Genomic DNA, 21,277 nt, shown 5'->3' on the forward strand with positions numbered 1-21,277 from the left:
GACCTATTTTATGCAGGGGCAAAACAACTGGCAAAACTGTTGCCTGCAATAAGTCAGTAGGCAGGGCAAATGAGCTGTGCTTCAGACGACGAGCATGCTTTTGTTACCATCGGCTGCCTTGACAAGGCGTTACAGAAGGAAGACAAGGTGGGAAAATACTTGGACTTGTAGCGTGACCGAGAAGTGTTTGTTATTATAAACCACTTAGATTTTGAGGTGATCTGTTACTGGAGCGTAACAGAGCCTGAACTGACTGACCATTTAGCTGCGCTCCCTCACCAAATAATCCCACAAAACAGAATCACAAAATGTGATGCATGCTCACAAGGAAAAGTACAGGGGAATTGGGAACCACATACCACGGGGACTTGATCTAGTGGGGGCAGAGGGAAGGGGGTTGATTCAAGAAAGACTGACTCTGGATCTAAACAGCCTAATTCAAGACCCCACCCTCAGTCATTTGCTGTGTGACTAGAGACAATTACTTGGCCATCCATGCTCTTAATTTCCTCTTCTGTAAAAGCAGGAGACAATGGTCCCTACCACACAGGGCTGTCAGGGAATCATATGGACTTAGTGCTGGTTAGTGTTAGTGATGCTCTTTTAACACTGGTCACTCCCCATTAGGTTCCAAGTTCCCAAGGGCAGGAACTGTGCCTTGTCTTGCTCACTATTGTATCTGCTATTTAACCTACTGCCTGACACAAACATATACTCATAACATTGGTTGATGAAATGAATATATTCACAAACTACACCAGGGACACTGAACTTCAGCTCAGAAGTCCGTGCAGCCTCCCTCCCTGGTAACTGTTTCATATTTCTTACTCTAAGCCTCCTCTAAGCTGCTTTCTGCCCAAGGTTTGGGCCAGTATCTTCAGAACCACCCTCCAGAAAGCCCTGAGGATCAATAGTTTGGATAGAACAGGATCCTCTCTGCGGCACAAGGTTCTCAATATTTACCCCCAGGACACAGTCTGTGCCAGGCCCACCCCTTACCTGGCCCCTGTAAGCACTAAGAGGGCTCAGTCTCTTGTCGGCACATCATAACTGTTATTCTGCACTGAATTAAAAAGAGTTTAGGATGTTCCCAGGAGAGTGTGTGTGTGTGTGTGTGTGTGTGTGTATGTAACAGAGATTTTAACATAGGGTCAACGGGGATCTGGACTCACCAGCAATTTCAGTGAGCAGAAAGATGGAAGAAAGAGCATGGTAATAAAACCTGCAGGTTAAGATTCAGCAAGGAGAAGTTAGCCCAGAAAAACAGATTTCCTATGGATGAAACAATGGCGCCTGACTTTAATTCGTAAATATAAATCCTTTTATTTTGCCTGTTCCAAAACCACCTCAATCTCCATCTCCTTCTTCCCGGGGAGAGTATAACTGCTTCCCTGGGAGAAAGGTCCAGCTCATGCCTTCACTGGCTGTATGGACCTCGGAGAGCAATGCCAGATGGACTGCGCCATGACAGAGAAATTTAGAAAACTAAGGCCATTCTTTGTAGGGATTCCTTTTCTTGCCATGCACAAGATCAGTGCTCAATAAACACATTTGAGTGAAAAAAAAAGAACGAATGAATGAGTGAAAAAAGAAATAATACAAAGTGAACATAACAGGCTATTACAATAGGTTATAAAAATGGCCACAGATTTCCCCACCCTGGCATGCAGACCACTTTGCAATGTAACTTTGTAGCTCCTCCTTCCAAAGGAGTCTATTTTCTGTCCTTTGAGTCTAGGTTTGGCCGTGTGACTTACTTTGGCCAGTAGCAAAATTTCTACAGCAAATGTGACATAAGCAGAGCTGGAAAGCACTCACTCAGTAGCACTTGCCCTTTCTTGCTGCTCTTAGACACTCCACTAACCACCATCACTTGAAGCAGCCTGGGTAAGCCTGCTGGGTGATGGAGCCCAGAAATTCCCTCACTCCAGCCGACAGCCAGCCTCCAGAAGCCAACCCAACTAGCTGACCAGCAGCTGGCTGCAGATGCATCAGTGAGCCCAGCTGAAGCTAGTAGAGAAAAGGACCAGCCCAGCCCAAACTGCTGACCTACAGAATCTCGACCTAAATAAATGGAAGTGTCACTAAATTTTGGGAGAGGTCAGTAGCAAACATGTACTGTTGCAGGTGGCTCATTTCACAGGTGTATTTGTAAAGTACATGGCAGAGTGTAGGTGCTCAGCAAATTGCTGCTGTTTTTCCCCCTCCTGAATGAAGAAAATAAAATAAGTAATTATAATAATGATAATATTTCCCGTTTAATGAGCTCTTACTAAATGTCAGGGATGCTAAGTGCTTTACAAATACACTTATTTAATCCTCAAATAACACTGAATAAGTGGGGTAATATGATCTGTATTTTTTAGGTGAGGAAACAGAATTAGATGGAGGTAAATGGATGGGTATTGAATGGAAGAGCTGGGAACTGAACTCAGGTCACCTGACTCCAAACCCAGCTCTTAACCACTCCAATACCTTGCTTCTTACCAAAGAAATAAGGGATTCCACCTCTTCTACTTGTGCCCCCACTCCCAAATAGCTCATCTGGCTCTGCTTTTACTCCACACATCCTTTGATTCCTTTAAGATCCAGGTACAGCACCTCCTCCAGGAAGGCTTCTCTGACCCCTCAAAGTCACCATGACCCAGCCTCTTTTCTCCTTGGCAGCTGGGACTCTGTTCCTTCCTCTGGCAGAGTGGAGTCTCCACAAAGCACTGCTGATCCTGGACTGAATGCAGTGGGATGTGATGGGGAAGCAGTTCAGGTGTGAGGAAAAAGCGAGCTTTGGAAGTGGTTGCTTTGTCCTGGGCACAAAAGCTGGAAACCAAGGGTGACTGCAGTGGCTATGGTACAAAGAGATGTGGTTCCCCCAACCAAATTCTGCCACCTCATTTCTCCCAACCTCCCAGTTCCCTACATATGTACATAGAATTTAATTATTGTTGTCTTTATGGGGCTTTCCCGTCCTCTCTGAACTCCTGATATGCTCTGTTCTTCCCCGGCTCATCTTCCCTGCTTGCCCTCCCTCATGAGCCTTCCCTTGAGTCTTCTGAAACTGCCTATCAAACTCGCAGCATCTTTCAAGGACAGCCCTTCCTAACTGAAAGGGACTACTCCTGTCCCCACTGAAATGGCTCTTCCTGGAGGTCACTGCCACTTTTACGTTCTTTGAATCTGCTGATTCTGCCATCAGAGACGCAAATCGGAGCAGACACTCTCCTCTCCCTGCGGCGCCCCTATCGCACCCCAGCTCCACCATCCCTGTATAAAAATATCTCGAGCCTCCGAGCTCAGGCACCATCATGCTCTGTCCACTTTGTTCTCCGCACCCAGTGTGTCCCCGACACCTTGCCACGTCCACCAAGGTCTTTGCCATCAGGCTCACGGCTTCCTCTACATTCCACTGGGTAATACTTCAGGGTCTCGGACAATGAATGACCCAACCTGCACCGTGGCCTCTGTTCCAGGGAGGGACACTGGATTCCACCTTAGCTACCCAGAGGCAGACCCAGCTGTTAGTGCCTGAACTGCTGGACCCCTGAAATCCCACCCTCCATTCCTTACTTTCACCCAACTACCTATTAATCTCAACTGCTCACTCTCTTACTTCCCAAATGCCTGCTCATCAGCCTAATGGAGACCTTTGGAATAACACCCGTTATTCCTTTCCTTCCCTACTTTCATCTCCTCCTGGCATGTCCATGTCCCTAGAAAGGCTGCACCCAAATTCCTTCAACTACCTCCTTGCCAGCTCCTTCAAGTCTGTAATTCCTGTTCTTTCTGCCTTCGGCACCCTGTAAATCTCACCTCTGCAGTCTTGTTTGCCTTCTCTACATCTGTTCCCTGGATGTTGGCTGCTAATCAAGAAAATCACGGAACTGGGCCAGTGAGACCCACCACAGACTCCTGTCTTCAGTTTTCACTGGGCCCCTCCACACCTTCTTCAGCCTGTGCAGCCTCTGAGCCAGGCCCCCTTAGCAGGATTTCCAAAGCTTCTCTGCTCCAACAACCAGATCCCTCAGGCTCTCCTTGCCAGGCAGCCTGGAAACTGCTCCTCCCCAACCTCCCTTTGCCCTGCCCTCCGGCCTCTCCAGGGCCAACCCCACTGGCCTTGGACTCCATCCTCTCCTGTCCTTGCCCTGCCTTCACCCCCCAAATGATGCTTCATTCTCTCCCCATACATCCAACCTCTTTCTCTACTGACTTCTTTCTCTCAGCTTCAGAACATGCTCCCTTACTGCTTTCCTTAAAAAGCAAGTCAGAATACACACCTTCTCTCGACTCCACAGGTCTCCCAATGGCCAGCCCCTTTCTCTGTCCCATCAGGGTGAACTGGGGAAGCAGAGTCTACACTTGCTGACTCTACCCCCTCACTCACTTCCCCGGATGGAGGGGCTCTTGCTACCATGTACTCCCAGATATTCCACAACCACCATGTATATCTTGGGAGAGGAAATGCAGCTGTGTTCCAGGGTCAGGTGCCAGGGCGAACCTTGCCACCCTAGAGCCCACGGAGGGCCTGAGAAGGTGAACCCTGACTCAGTCCATTTCGTGGTCATCATCTAAAAGCCTCTAATCTTCCATGAGTCTACTCATTCCTTTATCCAACACGCATCTGTTAAGCATCTATAATGCTCCAGGCATATACGATCGAGTGACTTTGGAACAGCCCGGAATTTTCCGAGGAGCTGGAGATACCGCAGAGCTGTAAATGCGTTCTATAGCCCGGTTCTACAAGAATTAAGACCTGCAAGTCTTTTTTCCTGCAGAAAAAAATGTTATAAAATTTTCTTTTTAAGTGTGTCCTTCACCCGAGCCAACCTCCCCTCCCACACGTGTTCCTGCATTTAATGGTGTATTTCTGAGCAAGAAAAAAAAGTAAAGCTGTTCTGGTGATTGATTTAGAGGGCCCAGCTCTGCTAAAATTTCCAGCTTAACACAGTGCTAACCTCAAGGACTCCACGAAGGCTCTATGCTGGCAGGACTGACATGCAGCCAGAAACAGATTTCAGCAGCTGGGGCAGAGGCGGTGTGGTGACAATGGAGTTAGTTGGGAAAATCAAATCTAAGAATCTGTTTATGCCCATGATATATTCTGAACACATTTACTTAGGAACTTTCTTGAAATAAACAAGTATATCCTTAAGCTGCCCTGATATAAACACCATTCAGACGTCCCCACTCAGCCATTCCCAAATCCCAAAGCCTGTTTCTTAGCTAGGGGCGGTACCATTTCCTCCAGGGCACCTTTGGAAATGCATGGGGATATCTGTATCCAACATTAACAGCACAGCTCTTCAGGATCCAGGGATGCTAAACACCCCACATTGAGTAGGACAGTCCCACACAGTGAAGAACTGCCCTGCCCTAAATGCGACTGACACCCTACTAAGAAACAGCAGCCACAGGCAGTGAGTAATGCAGACCACTTCTTGAGGGCCTGTGCTTTGTGCCAAGGGCAGTGGAGCACCCACGTGGACTGTGGGGAAACCTCCCCACTTCCTGCTCCAGCAGGTAAAAGAGGAAGTCTCTTGGTGGGGTGGGCACTGTACCTGTGCTGCTCAAGAGCAGACTCTCTCCTGACACCGAATGCTTATAACTTATACTCTGTTGGTGGCTCACTGCTCTTATCCTGGGCTTTCCCCAGATGCAGTTCTTCAAGACCATCTTTTTAAAATATATATATATATATATTTTTATTGATTTCAGGGACAGGAAGGGAGAGGGAGAGAGAGACAGAAACATCAATGATGAGAGAGTCATTTACCGGATGCCTCCTGCAGGTCCCCCATTGGGGAGAGAGCGTGCAACTTGGGCATGTGCCCTGACAGGGAATCGAACCGTGGTCTCCTGGATCATAGGTTGATGTTCAACCGCTGAGCTACGCCTGGCCTGGCTCAAGATCTAGTAGTGAAGAGAACCCATTAACAAGTAAACAAGTTCACATATAACCTGCAACTGTGAGTACAATTACAGAGCTGTGACACAGGAATCAGTCGGGTGCAGGGATCTGAGGCTAGTAAGTGAGAGCAGCTCAGATGGGGTGGTCAGGAAAGCCTGCCTAAGGAAGTGAGCTGAGACCTGACGGACAAGAAGGGGAGGGGAGTGGAGGCCTTTGGCTCTGATGCACTGGCCCTGGAATGCTGAGACCAGAAGCTTCCGATGGGGAGATGGGTTGCCCCAGTTCCTCTGGAGGGGGAGGGGGCGTCAAGAGGGGAAACTCCAAAGGCAAGAAGCACACGTAGACCACCCTCATGAGTCGAGAGAGAGCTGACCCACCTATATTCTGTGTCCTGGCCTAGGGTGGAAAGGAAGGGCAGTGTCGATGGGGTTGTATTTTCAAATCTCCTTCAGCCCAGCCTCGGGAACCTGCCATAAGATCTTTCTGGGAGAAAACTGCAAATTACACTTAGTTTTCCTTCAGATCCTAAGAAGATCATATGGGGTGGTTGGACAAATCTGCTACTCCCTCCCCTGATCTCTCACTGTAGCATTTCTTCATCCATCATGCGTGCTCTGACACCTCCTGGATGCCCAGCCCTCATCACTCCCCACTGTGGAAGCTTAGTGTCCTGTCTCTGTCCAGAGCCAGTCCTGGGAGCAGAGGCCACGTATTTAGTGAAACCAGGAGGCAGCCCTGAGGCATGGCTGTGAGCATAGGCTCTGCAGTCAGGCAACCAGTTTCCCCACTTGGTAATTTTGTGCCCTGAGCAAGTTACATAACTGCCCTGAGGCCCAGTTTTCTCCCCTACACGCATGGGGTAAGAGCAGTACCTATTTTCAAGGGCTGCTGAGAGTATTAACTGAGATTATACATGCAAAGCATTTAAGAAGATGCTTAGGAACAGTGAGAAAATAGATGTAAACTGTTGTTAGCATTATTATCTTCAGGCAGACTAGCAAGCTCTCAAAAATGGTTGAGAGACTGCCCTAATTAGAACAAGAAACTAACGTCGCTGAGCCCAGTCCTGTGCCAGGCTTGGTGCCAGGTACACAGGGGTCTGTTACTTTATTTAAGTCTCAGCTCCCATGCCATTTTCCTGACCAGGAAGCTGAGACGCAGAGAGATGAAGTGACTTGTCAGAGAGAACAGAGCTGCATCGAGATCTAAATTCAGCTCCCTGGCTCAGGGACCTGTCCCCATGTCCACCACCGCCTGAGGAGCAAAGCTCTCCAAAGAATGGCGGGGGTGGGGGGAGGCTTGGCCTCCCTCTGGGCAGTGAGCCAGAACCATTTCCTCAGTGCTGGCCCACTGTGGTGCTTCTAATGACAGCTTCTCCCCAGCCTGTGGGAGCTTAATAAAAGTCAGGCAAAACTCGCTGCTTACCGCTCTAATTGCGGAATTTGGACGTGATGTGAAGACTATGTCATGTGGGATGAGTAACACATCAAACGGCTCTGCTTTTCAGCACTGAAGCTGGGGGAGCAGCCCAGCGCTCACATCACTCAGGGAGAGAGAAGGTTACTGCTGCGGCACCAATCTGTGTGTGCCCAGCACACCCGTCCGCCCCCTCCCTGGGTGTCTGCACCCCACACTGAGTGATGCATCGGGGCCACCGGCTCCGTTCTGTGTGCAGCTACCAAAAGGGACGTGGAAACGTTCAGTCATCAGTTACTGATGAGCAGACAGAGTGAGTGAGTTCCTGAGCCCTGGACACAGGCAGGATGCAGCAGGCACCTGGTCTCCATGGATGTCTCAAAGAGCTGTAAGGATGAAGGGAACCGTGGCAGCCCTGGGGGTCCTAGGCTGGGGTGGGGGGAGGCATGACTGCAGGTGGACAGCCATTCTCCTCCCAGCCTCGAGCACCCCTCTTATTCACCCTCGGAGAGCCTGCCCTTAGGTGTGACCTAATAACACCTACCAGCATGTTCTGGGTGCTGGGCTAACAGCTGTCACATACAGACCAGCAGAGCCCTCACAATAATTCAGTGAAGTGTGTATTGCTGTTCTGAGCTCACAAGTTAAAGCATAACTGGGCACTAGTGAGATTAAGTCACCTGCCCCAATCACACATGTGGTATGGGCAGAACTGGGCTAGGTCCCAGCCTTGCCTGACCCCAAGCTCGTGAGGGTGTTGTCACTGACCCAGATCCTCTGGAGGAAAACTCCCCCCTAACATCCAGCCTGCACTGTGAAAGTTAAAATGCCACCAGGAGGAGCTGAGGGAATGCTGCCGCCCAGAGGGAGTGCAGAGAGCAGGGGCCAGCCCACTGCATCCCCCAGACACCACTCACTGCATCCTGAGGGAATGAATGGTGGCCCCTGGAATGATGCGAGGTTATAGCTCAGAGGCCAGTAAATAAAGAGACCCAAATAACTCTATCTGGAATAGACCCCAAATAGTGCAGGGCTGGTGGGGGCTCCCCTCAAACTGTAACCCAGTCAGGGCCCCGCACGAACATTTGTCAGTGGGCACAGGGGCAATACAACCCCACACAAAGAATCGTGTGGTGGGGGGGGAGGGGAGCACAATTTCATCCTGTCAGAGCCAACGAGTAAACTCAGGGAAGTTTTACAAAACCTCACAGCCACTCTGTGCCTGGCACTCTAAATTATTTATAAATAAAAATCACAGAGAAGTGGAGAAATCTCCCAAAGGTCCCAGAAAAGTGGCTGACGATTTGAATTCTTGGCCCACAAAGTAAAACCTTTTCAATTGTCTCTAAGATGTTACTTGAAAGATCTGGGGTTTCAACTACAATCCACGAGAGGCCTCTGACATTCCGTGCATTGCCACTGGGTAATGGCCAGCAGGGGAGGGGTGATGGTGACATTATGACCCCGTGTGAAAATAGCAGTGTCTAGAGAAGTAGCACACAGAGAAGCACGCAGGTGTTTTCATTCACCGCCCCCCCCCCCGTAGATGTACAGCCCAGTAAGAACTTTAATAAATGAAAAAGAAATTTCAACAGAAATTCCAAAAAGCAAAGGTACCAAAGTCCATCTACAATTCAATACTTTTCTTACTTTTATTAATCACGTTGCCTGATCTAACATAGACTTCAGCTCTGGGTAAAAACAGAATACTTCTTTCAACTCAACTCTAATCTTTATACCTTGAGTCAAAAAGCACTTCCTGAAGCATAAATGTGGCAGCTTCCGTATTCCAAAAACTTGAGAAGGAATTAAAGTCTCTTTCATATTCCTTCTTCTACAGCCAAGAATTTACCTCCCCACAGGAAAAGGGCTTTCTTTTTTCCTGGGCCTTTTACAGTCTAGAAGATTCAGGCAGAAAGAATGAGAGGAGTCCCCAGACACTGTCTTGTCCCACAGTCTCTCCTTTGATGGGCTAATGAGAAGGTGGTTTGGGGCAGTAAGTTGCAAGTGGCTGCATTATATGAACTGTAATGATCTAAGTACCTGCCTCTCTCTCCAGACTGGGACTTCTCCAGGTCAGGGGCCTGGGCAAAGCTGCCTTTGTCTGTCCCATTCTAGGCATAAAATATTTAATGCATGTTTCTTGAATGAGCAAATGAATGAGTGAGTGAGTGAGTGAATGAGTGACTAATTGAATAAATAAATAAAGAGTCTGTGGGGAGACCCCATTGTTGTATTTTTCCCAGCAGAAGAAATTTTCAGGCTGTTACACTAATTAGAACTAATATTCTCAGTTATTTTGAGGATTGCTTGAAATTCACTGCTAATTTAAATAAAATGGTTACATTTACTCATTAATGAATTAGCATGCTTCTCATCAGCTTCCCCTCACTGATTTGGTTAGCTACACTATGCTTCCCTTACCCAGGGCCTTCCCTGAGACCTGGGTATATCACAACTATATCAGAGTAAACTTTTTAACAGAATTAATCAGGATTTCTCAAAGGGTTTAAACACAGATGAGAACCCAGCCCCACTTTCTAACCAAGGTGTTTTTGGGTCCCTAATATCTTTGGGCCCTGCTGTGGGCTGTGTGACAAGTTGCTCTGAAAAAACATTCTTATCACTAGACCAATTTGTTCTTCAGGGGAAATGAAACTTCCTAAAATATGAAGACAAGCTTTATATATTCAATGAATAAAACTGGAGGAGAAACTGAAAGTCGAAATATAGGCATCCTTTCTAGTCCAGTCTTTGCCGGTAACTACGGTGTGACTTCAGGCACATCAGTTCACATCCCCAGATGCTGTTCTCTTGTTTTCTTACTTGTCAGAGGTGGAACTGATTTAGAAAATATCTATAGTTGTGTGATAAAGACCAGGCTTCCTGGGCCGGCAGGAAACTGTGACTTCCGACATTCTCTGTAGTTAGACAGGGCCATGTGACCAGTTCTGGCAACAGAAATGCTAGAGGAGGTCATATGAAGGCTTTTCAGCCACGGCATGAAAAGCTAGGTTCCCAGCCACATTCTTCTCCTTTGGGTGTGCTGTGCATTAAATTGTGTACCCCCAAAATTCCTATGTTGAAGTCTTAACCCTCAGTACCTCCAAATGTGACCTTATTTGGAAACAGAGTTGTTGCAGATGTCATTAGTTAAGATGAGGTCATAGTGGCATAAGGTAAGACTCTAATCCAATATGACTGGCATCACAGACATGTGAGCAAGGAGAACACCACCATGTGAAGTTGGAGGGTTGCTGCCACAAGCCAAGGAACTCCCAGGACCTCGGAGAGAGGAACAGGTCTTTTCCTAGGCCTTCAGAGGGAGCATGACCTTACTGAAGCCTTAATCTTGGACTTCTAGCCTCTGGTACTGTGAAATAATACATTTCTGTTGTTCGAGCCACCCAGACTGTGGTCCTCTGTTACAGCTGTCCTAGGAAATAACACAGGGGATGGAGGAACTCTGGCCAAGAACACATACCCATCTCCAGGATGACCCAGCCCTCTTTGGCTCTCCCAGCTCACTGGGCAGGCCAGACTCAACAAATTCCTGTCACAGTGGAGTCCTTATACCTCCCTGTTCTGGGAAATGTGTCTGATCTGAGGCTGGTTTCAAGCCTCCTTACCTCTGGGCACTGACATCTGTGCACCTCGGCTGTGGGCCTGGTGGGAGAGGGCAACTTGTTTTCCTGGTAGCTGCTCTTCACTCTCCACCAGGAGAACGTCCTAAGTGCTAGAAAGGGTCTTATGGCTACACATCTTGGCCCCAGCTGAGACCTACTGAAGGACAGAACCTAGAGGCTGTGCAGTGGCATGCTGAAGGGGCTCTCAGTGTCAGGGAGTTTGGGGGATTCCTGGGTAAGGCATGGCTGCCAGAACCACCAGGACTGTGACTTACCCATGGTCTCCCCAGAGGAGGCAGGTGTTCCTCTTTAGAAATGTATCGACTTCCTTGCTCTCCATACCAGAAGATCCCAGCATCCTAGCATCTGTTCCCCCAGCCTCCTTCTAGGCAAGGCAGGTGTAACTCTCCTCTTTTGCTTATTAGTACACTTCCTAACAAAAAGTCCCTGAGGCCCCTGGCCCCAGAGTAGCTGTGCCAGAGTTTATCCTTCCCCCAGACACACACATGCACACCCAGAGCAGGGAACTCTCAAAGCACTCACCTGGGGCGTCATTCCGTGGCAGATGTACAGGATGGGAACGTTCTCTGTGTCTGGACCCTGATCAAGACACAAATCAGTCTTCAGAGAGTTCTGCAGCTGAACAACAGGGCAGGGGAGACCACACCAAAGAGAAAGGAACAGAGGAACAAATGCATTAAATTAGGAGAAACAAGCTTTCCACTGACACAGGCTCTATTTCCATAATCAGCCCAAGGCCCCTCGAATTCTATGGAAACCAATAATCACCAGCTTTTGCTTTGCATAAAGGTGCTGAGGTTAATTTAAGACTAGCCCCTTTGAAGGAAAAGCATTCACATATTAAACAGCAAGTTGGGTCTGGGGAGCTGAGTCAGTCTAGGTAAAAACAAAAGATACACCTGCATGCACACACACAAGATGGTGCTTGGCTTCTCACCCCCCCCGCCCATTTCCACAGGAGTGGCTCAATGGCCTTCAGAGGTCCCTGGATAGAAGTGTTTGCTCTTGAGGGTTGGAGGAAGTGGGCAACATGCTAGCTGTTTTGGGGACCTGGGACCAGGCCCTCTCTGCCTCTGGCAGATCCAGCAGTGGTTGGCCAGGCCCCAGTGGAGGCCCCCCATTGACGAGAGTTCTCCACAGTGGGGGGTTTGACAGGTGAATAGAGAGAAGAAGGCCAGGGTGGGAGCAGGAGAAGATAGAGGTAACTCTTACTCTCACCTACAGGCACAAGACAATCAACAGGATAAATGTGGTGACCACTAGAATTATAAGGCCACTTAGATTGGGTGTGGAAGATCTGCTGGGCCTTATGCAAGCAGAGAAATCCAGTTGTGATCAAGGAGGAGATGAAGCACAAGGCAGAGAGAATTGGAGACGAGAGAGATCATCTGGCCACTGCTGTGGTTTTCGTGGTTTCCCAGCTTGAGTGCCCACGTCCCCGTGTGTCCATAATAGAGTCTGTGGCATCTTTACCCACCTTAATGTGAGCTGGCTTAAATAATTTTTCTTAGCAATCAAAGCACTCTGTTTAGAACAGGAGGCTAGAAATCGACATCCAGGGGGAGACCAGGGCAATGGATCACAGGTGGGTCATCTATTGGGGAAAGCCAGCGACAGGAAGTGGCTGAGCTCTGGTAGTCCTGATGGGTTGTGGCAGGAGGAGTGCAATGACCCCGATTAAGGGATGTGAAATGGAACAGATAACCAGAGGTACATGTGGTCTATGCATACCCTATTCTTGACAGGGGACAAAGAACAGAGTCAAATTCTCTTCTATTGAGCTTCCTTTCCTTTACTGGGTGACAGCAGCTCAATCTCACACTTGTGGTTTGGAGGTTCTGAAGAAATATGAACATGTGCCAGCTCCCTAGTCAGGGCCCCAGAAGCATCTCTGCAGCAAATCCTCTGTGATAAACCAACTGCGTGGCAGGCCTGTGTGGGCGGAGCATACGCAAGCACTCTGGACTTCTCCCACGGCCCATGGACCGGTGGGTGTCACATCTGAAGCCCAGCACTGTAACCACTAGTGAGACCTGCTAACTGGTCCTTCAAAGAGAGAGGCCCAGAGGCCCTTGATTTCAGACTTGGCTCTCCCTGGGACCTCAAAGTCAGCCTCTGAGTGAGGATGTGGGAGGTTCCCTGGTTAAAGTCCACCTTGGCTGTGTCATCAGCCTCCCATGAGCAGCTGGTCTATTGACACAGCTGCCAGAGACAGGCTGGGATGGGATCCTGGCTCCCGCTGTACAGTCTTGGACAACGCAACATAACCTGAAAGCCATTCAGGGAAACCAACTTTTATAACTGCATCTATGGGCCGCGTGCCACTGAAGTGTGTTCCATGCATTCGTTATTCCACCTAATCCTCAAAACAACCCAGCCCCATTGGTAATGTTATCGCTTTCAAGGGTGAAGGAAGCATGGTCCAGCAGGGAGCTCTGCCTCCCCACTCTGTCTGTAATGCTGTTCCCACCGCGTGGATGTTCTGCGCTGGCCTTCTCTTTGCCTGACCAAGTCCTTCTCTGCCTTTGGTTCCCAGTTTCCCTGCCACTCTGGAAGCCTTTCCTGACCCAAGTCTGTGTGCGAGGCCCCTGCACTATGCTCCACCTGCGCCTGCACCTGCATGTCTCTTAGTGTAGCACTTCGCACACTGTATTCTCTTTGCCTCTTCTCTTGCCTGTCTCCTCTACTCGTCAGTCACCAGATAGATCTCAGTCTTCCTCAGGGGCCAGCTCTGGGACACAGCAGACAGTAAATACAGGTGCAATGAATGAATGAAATGAACAAATGAATGGCATCATAGTTGGACAAGTGGCAGAGCTGGAGTCTGTCTGTCTCCAAGTCCAAGGTCTTTCAATCATGCAAATAGCGACAATCCTGAGACTGAAAGATGCCCCATGAAACAGTATGACTAGAACCTTTAAGGTTTTATAAATTGTCGAGGTTACACAGTGATTAAGTAGCAAAGCTGCCATTCAGAAGCCAGCATGTCTGTTTCCAGATGCTGCTCCACCTCTACTGTCAGCACCAGAGCTGGAACTGATCCAAAGCCACTCTGTCTCCTAGACGTGGAACTCAATGATCCAGGGCAAACCCAGGCCCATCCAACGGGTCCACAGGCCCGTCAGCCTGCAGGAGTCATTAATGGGACCTATTAGTGGATTAATGGGCTGGTTTATATACACTTGACACTGGTCCAACTGACAGTCCCAGGGGGTTATTTGACCTGAGCAAGGTAGTTGAGGCATGGGCTGGAAGGGAAAAGGGAACGAGAAACTCTGCATCTGAGAAGACATCTGGTCTCTCCATTTCAGAATAAAAATAACCACCAGGAAGAGTGTTCCAGCCCCAGCAAATCCTCTTGCTCTTGCAGCTGCACCCTGCCTCACCCATCTTCACCCTATTGCCCCCACAGAGGGTTCGTTATGCTTCTTGAAAAGCAAGCACATCTCTCTGCTCATATCAGAGCCAAGCTTGTGGAGGAAGCAGGAGTGGGGGGAAGCTGGCAGGGCCCTAAACAGTGTCTGGCAGATGAACATGCAGGGGGTCAGAGACCTCCGTCAGCCCCAAGAGAGGGCTCCATGGTCAATCTGCTGTATGTGCTTGTAAGAGGGGACCCTTTTGCTTGGAAGACAAGAATGCCTTTGGCCAAGACCCAGAGCTGCAATGGCTACATGCACACACCTCCACTGTTACTGCTCTCCCTGTGTCTTTGGCTGAGTTTGGCTAATACTGTTTGGCCTGGCTCATTGAGGTTTTGGGCCAAAGGTTTCTCTGGAGTCACATTTGCCTAACTGTCCTTTTTGGACTGGGTCCAACAATGGCCAAGCAGCACACATAACTTGGTATGGGCAGAGTTGGGGCACCAGTAGCAACTATCAGAATGGTTCTGGGGAGGTAGGTGGGGTTAATGGGCATCTCACAGTCCAATGTGTTTCCATGGTGAGGGCAGGATCTAGAGTCTCAGGTAACTGCTGGGCAGCACCAGCTGAGGAGTTTTCTGACATTCGATTACACCAGACTGAGAAGTGGAGAGGCAAGAGGCCACTGGGCAGTTCTCTGAGGACATGTCAACCATGCTACAGGGACTCTCATGGGAGGATATGACCCCCTCCTGCAGGCTGGTCTCTAGGACAACAGAGACCCTGCAGGAGGTGGGAGGAGGAGTTCCTGGGATCTCGGCTCTGTTTCGGTTAGAATCCAAGGATCTGAGAGTTGGGAGGCCCACAGAGCACACTGAGGCCAGTTCTTCCACTGGGATTCCTCCCCTCCCCCCCAGGCAGGTGCAGTGCCCATTGTGTTCCTGCTGGGGCAGCCCTTGAACTCAGTCCTGACCACAGGCCATCAAAGGAAGAGGCCTCAGTTCTCCTTCACCCTGGGATATCACAAAGGTCTGAGGGGACACTCTCCAAAGGGAGGAACTGAGGTATCAGTGGCTGATGTTTCAGGCTCAGTGTTACTATTGATTATCTGCGTAAATATGGGCAAGTCACTTTGCCTCTCTGTTTCCTCATCTGTAACATGGGGTGAGGTAGGTAGCCCAGGGGGTAGTTTGAGGGCTTAACTGTCAGTACTAAAACTTTATGTGTTTGTTCACTCAGCAAAAATCAGGTGAGATATCCCCAAATCAATCAGGTATCATTTAAATTACCATAAGAGTTTTAAGGTCCTGGGATAATTGGAAGAATGGGAGAGTTTATCACATTCAAAGTATTTTAACCTTAGATAGAAAATACACTTATATATTATATACTTTCTTCGACCCCTTTACCATATGATAAATCTGAGGCCCAAGGGCATTAACACATTTGCCCGGAGATGTGCTGGTCAAGACTAGAGCCAGGTCCGCCTGGATCCAAACCCTGTGCTCTGTCCCTCCATCTTGCTGCCTCCCCCGGGGGCACTGCTCTGTGCCAATCAACAAGCAGTACTAAAACACCCCTCAAAATACAGCAACCTCCAGGTTATATTTCCCAGAACTCCTTTCAGGAGGCAATTTGTGTGAGCAGTCATGCAAGCTGGCTGATGGGACCTTAGGCACCCATGCCTGGGGGGAAATAGGTGTTTGCCACGTGGCCTTGCCATCTTAACCTAATTGCAGGTCTTTGTTTCATCAAATGTAATATTCAGGTTCGGGCTGGAGCTGAATTGCTTAGGAGTATATGAGAGACAGCAAGCACCCCTCTAAGGGACTGGGGAGGTTTGGGCGGTGAAAGCAAAGACTTTCTTGAGGCAGCTCTGGAAAGCAGCCTCTCACTGCAGGTCTACCGCAGGGCCTGTGTGGAGGCCGAGAGGCGCTTTCCCCCTCTCCCCTGGCTCTCCCTGGTGCTGGGCCTCTGTTGTCCTGGAGAACCAGCCTGTGGGAGGGGGTCACACCCTCCCAAGGGAGTCCCTGTGGTGTGGCCGCCCTGTCTGCGCTGGATGGAGCCCGAGGGCCTGCTCCTTACCACCCCATAGGCGATGATGTCCGAGTACATCCTCATTTCTGGGTACACGCTGACCAGGTACCACCGGAAGGTCTTGCACTGCAGCTGCTTCCTCAGCGCCTTCCTCTCAGTGATGTCCCCGATGTCAATTCCTGAGTCCTACATGGGGTGCAAACTCAGAGATGCAGCCAAGAGAAGGCACGGATTCTCCCCAGACCTCCCCAACCAGGATCCCTGGACACTGTCTAGTGAAGGGACATGGCAACTCAACTCAGATTTCCTACAGGTACCTTAACCCCACAGCCCACCCATTTGGACTAGGAAACATGAGGCCAGCACTGATGGGGACCGTCATCAAAGGCCATTGCACATGAAGATGCCAAATCTTTACATTTTAAACAAAAGACAAACAAACAAACAAAAAGCTGTAGCCTGGCTGGTCTGGCTATAGGTGATGAGAGTGGGAGGAATACAGTCTGAGTAAGGCTTATCTGACCTCAGGAGAGAAGCTGAGAGACTGGGTTGTGGGGGAGAGGGAAACGGAAGGGAAAGAGTTGATCTAATACTGTTTCTAATAGTCATGACAGCTGAGGCTTATGTAACAGCGAGTTAGGCTTTGTTCTGTGTGAGACAGGCATGCTTATATTTATTTACTTAGATGTATTTATATTTATGTATATTGTCCCAGGAGGTAGCATTATAGAACCCTCATTTTACAGACAAGGAGTTAAGACAAAGAGAGGTTCAGTGACCTCTTTGCAGACTTGCCCAAGTCCCACTGTTAATAAATGGAGCAGAGAGTTGAACCCAATCAACCTGGGTCTGGAGTGTGCTCTTTTAACCATATCCCTTGAATTTGCAAGGGCCCGAGGCCAAGTCCTGTGAGAGAAGCAGACTGACTCTTTAAGCTGGGGGTCTTAGTGCAGAGAGTCCCTGTGTTCCACACTTCCCAGGTGTATCAGAAAGGTGGTCTCTGAGCCATCAGGGTGCAGCAGGCAAGGAGTAGTAATGGAGGCACAAATGTGTCCTTGAGTGAGGGGGAGAGGGTCCCAGAGCAGAGTGGAGAGCCTGGAGAGTCCCTGAGCCAGCACACCAGGTACTGAACAGGGCACACGATAGGCTGAGAAAGAGCTGATGCCACAGCAGAAAATGGAGACCCAGTGACAGCTCAGAGGATGGCACCATGGAGCTGCGGACCGTGGCATCTCATCAGACAGCAGCCCGGAGTGGAGACGGAGGAAGACAGGGAGGGAGTACAGCTCTCCCACTGACAGGGTGGCCCACAGGGTGGCCGAGTGAACACTGGTTCTAGCATCAGCTCTGGGGATCAAGTAACTGGGGTTTGGAAAGGACTGAAATCGACAGAGTTTAAGTCTGAAATTTCTGAGAAAAATTGCAAAAATAGCTGCATGTGTCTGAACATGGTCATAACAAGTGGCTGATATCAGGCAATGGGGCTTGAATAAAAACAAAATGTAAATATAGAAGAAATGCATGTATTTTTGCCCAACAGAGTGCAGGTGATATAAAAATTTGAACCTGCCTCAGCCTGAGGGTTTAAGGTCCTAGGGAGAAATTTCAGCCAGGATGTGTCTTTGGAGTACTTCTTGATGACTCATCTATAATGTGTCTACTCTCCGCTCCTGCCTAGTGCCCTCCCAGCAACTGCAACTTAGCTTCTCTGCTGGCTCCTGGCTCCCTATGACCAGGGAACATGCTTGACTTATCTCTGTGCCCCTGGCCTAAATTTCACCTCAACTACATTAATAAGCCTGAGTGAAGACAATATTTATGAAGTGGTGAACACAGCAACTGGCAGTAAGTGTAATCTGTTCACCCCCACCCCACCCCACATCACCCCAAGGGACCTGTTAAGTACTAACCCTTTAAACTTGTCTGAGCTTTATCCTTACATCGCAAAGCTATTTACCTGGACCCGGGCCCTCTCCCTTCATGCTATAATTGCCTTTATATGATGAGAAATTAACACTGTGTCTCAGCTTTTACCGGGAGCCACTAGAAGGTCTCTGTATTTTCCTAAAATTCTGGGTTCCCGTGAGAAAACTTTCTACACAGGAGGTCCAGGGAAAGTTTGTCTCCTTCTTTATGATCTAATCGAAGGTGGGAGAGATACAGCCTGTCAGGGGTTCATCTGTACTCTGACTTCTAAGAGACTCAATAATCAGAGCTCTCCTCAGCTTGGATTTCTGGATATCACGACCCTTTCCCCTTCCTGTTTGTTAATCAAATTAAGACTTTCCGTTTTAATGGTTCAGCACTCCTGCACTGTGTGTTTACTGAAAACTGCATCAAACTCTTCCAAAGCAGGACGCAGAAATTGAAAAATAAGCAAACTTTCTCAAAGCAGTTCACCTTGGCCCTTATTATTAGAAAACAATGAACGTACCTCTTCTCCTTTGCTGAATACTTAGTGGAGTGGGTTGAAGAGTGTCCCCCTCTCTAAATTTTTGTCTACCTGAAACTCTGAATATGACCTTATTTGGAAATAGGACCCTTGTAGATATAATTAATTAGAGACTTCAGATGAAATCATTCTGGATTAGGGTGAGCCAGAATCTATATAAGAGAAATGAGGGAGGCTTGGACACAGAGACAGAGGTGGAGATTGGAGTGATGCATCTATAAGCCAAGGAACACCAGGAGCCACCAGAAGCTGTAACAGGCAGGGAAGGATCCTCCCCTAGAGCCTTCAGAGGGAGCACGGCCCTGTCAGCACTTAGATTTTGGGCTTCTGGTCTCCAGAACTGTGAGCAAATATGTTTCTGTTGTTTTAAGCCACTCTGTTTGTAGTAACTTGTTTTGGCAGCCCTAGAAAACTAATACACTTAGCCACACACGAGGCTGTCCAGTATTCCTGCCTGTGTGTGCAGCCACATACAATTCCTTTGACCAAACCTAAAGAAGGGCCATTGCCCAAATACCACGGTGAGTCATCCCTGGCACCCAGCCTGCCTTCAGGCAAGAAGCAGCAGTGATAGATCTAGAGTTCCTGAACCCTGTGTAAGAAAATCTCAGGGCTTTGCTGCACACTGACTTTTTGTTTGTTGACAAGCAAACTGATTTTCAATTAAAGTAGAAGGAAGTAAGAGCTGGAGGCTCCTCTAGTTTTTATATGCTTGAGACTGGGCATGGTGAGGGAGCAGATGAGAGTCATTTCTGTCCAGTGCATAGTCTGGGAGGATTCAGCATAGAAGGAAGCAGCAGAGGACAAGTGCCCAGCAAGGGCATCTTAAAACTGGGGTGCACATGCAGAAGGCATAAGCTATAACATCAACAAGAGTTAATACTTATCTAGTGTTTTCCACTTGCCAAGCACTGGTCAGTCTTTTCATACATTAACTTATTTCATTCTCAAGACAGACACTGGGAGTTCCAGCTGTACATTTGCAGCTACGATGCTGTAGACAGAAGGTTAAGTAAACAGAAAACAGATGTGCTTGTGACTGAGCTGAAGGTACAGTATTGGGGCGTCACCACCTTAAGGGCAGCTGGGCACATGCGGGCCATGCAGCATCCACACTTCCTCTCTTTTGTTTTTCAACTCATCTTTATTGAGTGTCTAGTATGTGTTAGGTGATGCCCTGAGCACTGTGTATCCAAATAGGAAGAAGTCACAGTCTGCCAGAAAGGAGAGTGCGGAAGATCCAGATACGTAAACATACTCTCTGGACACAGTGTGAAGCATGGAGGGAAGAGAGAGTGCTAAGGGATAACAGAGGAAGGACCCTTAGTCTATCTCATGGTGTGGGGCAGCCTGGATGGTGGGGAAAAGGAAGTGAGCACTCAAGGAAGGCTTCCTGGAGTAGGTGATGCTAAAGGTGAGCTTGGAAAGATGAACAGGATGAACTAAATGGGTATTATCCAAACCTGACTGCCCCAAACCAGCACCTGGAGAGCGTTTTACAGATTTGGGCACCACTACACATCTACTCGTCAGACTCTTCAAGGACAGGACCCAGAATCAGTGTGTTTTTAAAGCTCTCCATGCGATTCTGATGCAGTTGGTCTGTAGACCTGCTTTGAGGAGTACAGAGCAAGGGAGGACGGGATTACACACATGGCCAGCAGATTCAGTTGTTAATAAGCATTCAGTTGTTAATGAAGAGCTCTGACCACATGCCCTGCTTTGTGCTAGGCATGGTGACACAAATAAGAATAACACAATCTGGCCCCAGGGAGCTCATGGTCTAGTGAGGTGGTTCTCAGCTTGGGTAGACATTAGAATCCCTGAGTCTTCCCCAAAAAGGGATCCCTTGCCCTCTGCCAAACGAATTCAGTCATAATCTCAAGTCCAGCCAGATGTGAGAGCCACTGGCCTGAGAGAGACTTTCAGATAATAGAACATTCTTTTATAGGGTGGTGATGCAACAACAGAGGCATCCATGCAAAAAGAAGCATTCTCCCCAGCTGGTACTGGCTCCCCAGAGGAGAGGTCGCTGGAGCTGAGTCTAAAAGGATGGAGGGGAGTTGGTAAGGGTGGGGGCTGGGGGAGAGGTTTGGGGCAGGGAATTCCAAGCAGAGGACAACACTGGCAAACACACAGACGCAAGAAACAGCATGAAATGGGCAGGAGGCTATGGGCGGCTCCCACAGTCCAGGCAAGCTGCAGATGCTCCAAAACAGGGCTGGTGGACACCTTAGATCTGTGTCATATTCTGGAGAACCATTTAAAAATTTTAAGTAGGGCGATATGGTCACTGAGAGTTTTTTATGAGATAACTTAGGGGAAGTGTGGAGAGAAGGTTTGAGGAGGATACAACTTGAGCCAAGGGGTCTAGGTGGAGCCTGTTGCAGAGGAAGAGACAGGCCTGAACTTGGACATAAGGAGAGGCAGGAACGGAGAGGAAGGCTTGGTGATGGACTGGGAA

General features: G+C 48.7%; 1 protein-coding gene across 2 annotated transcripts in view; it reads right to left on the reverse strand.

Moving 5' to 3' along the window:
• GALNT18 (polypeptide N-acetylgalactosaminyltransferase 18) overlaps positions 1-21,277 on the reverse strand; it is a 275,266-nt gene that overhangs the window by 21,300 nt on the left and 232,689 nt on the right. For both annotated transcript variants that reach the window (XM_081153870.1, XM_081153869.1), the window contains 2 exons: positions 16,410-16,547; positions 11,488-11,583 (listed from right to left, as the gene is read on the reverse strand). In XM_081153870.1, the coding sequence (XP_081009996.1) occupies positions 11,488-11,583; positions 16,410-16,547 (234 nt within the window). The remainder of the gene's footprint in view (positions 1-11,487; positions 11,584-16,409; positions 16,548-21,277) is intronic.

The sequence above is a fragment of the Miniopterus schreibersii genome (assembly GCF_964146895.1).
Source record: "Miniopterus schreibersii genome assembly, chromosome: 12".
NCBI classification, from domain to species: domain Eukaryota; kingdom Metazoa; phylum Chordata; class Mammalia; order Chiroptera; family Miniopteridae; genus Miniopterus; species Miniopterus schreibersii.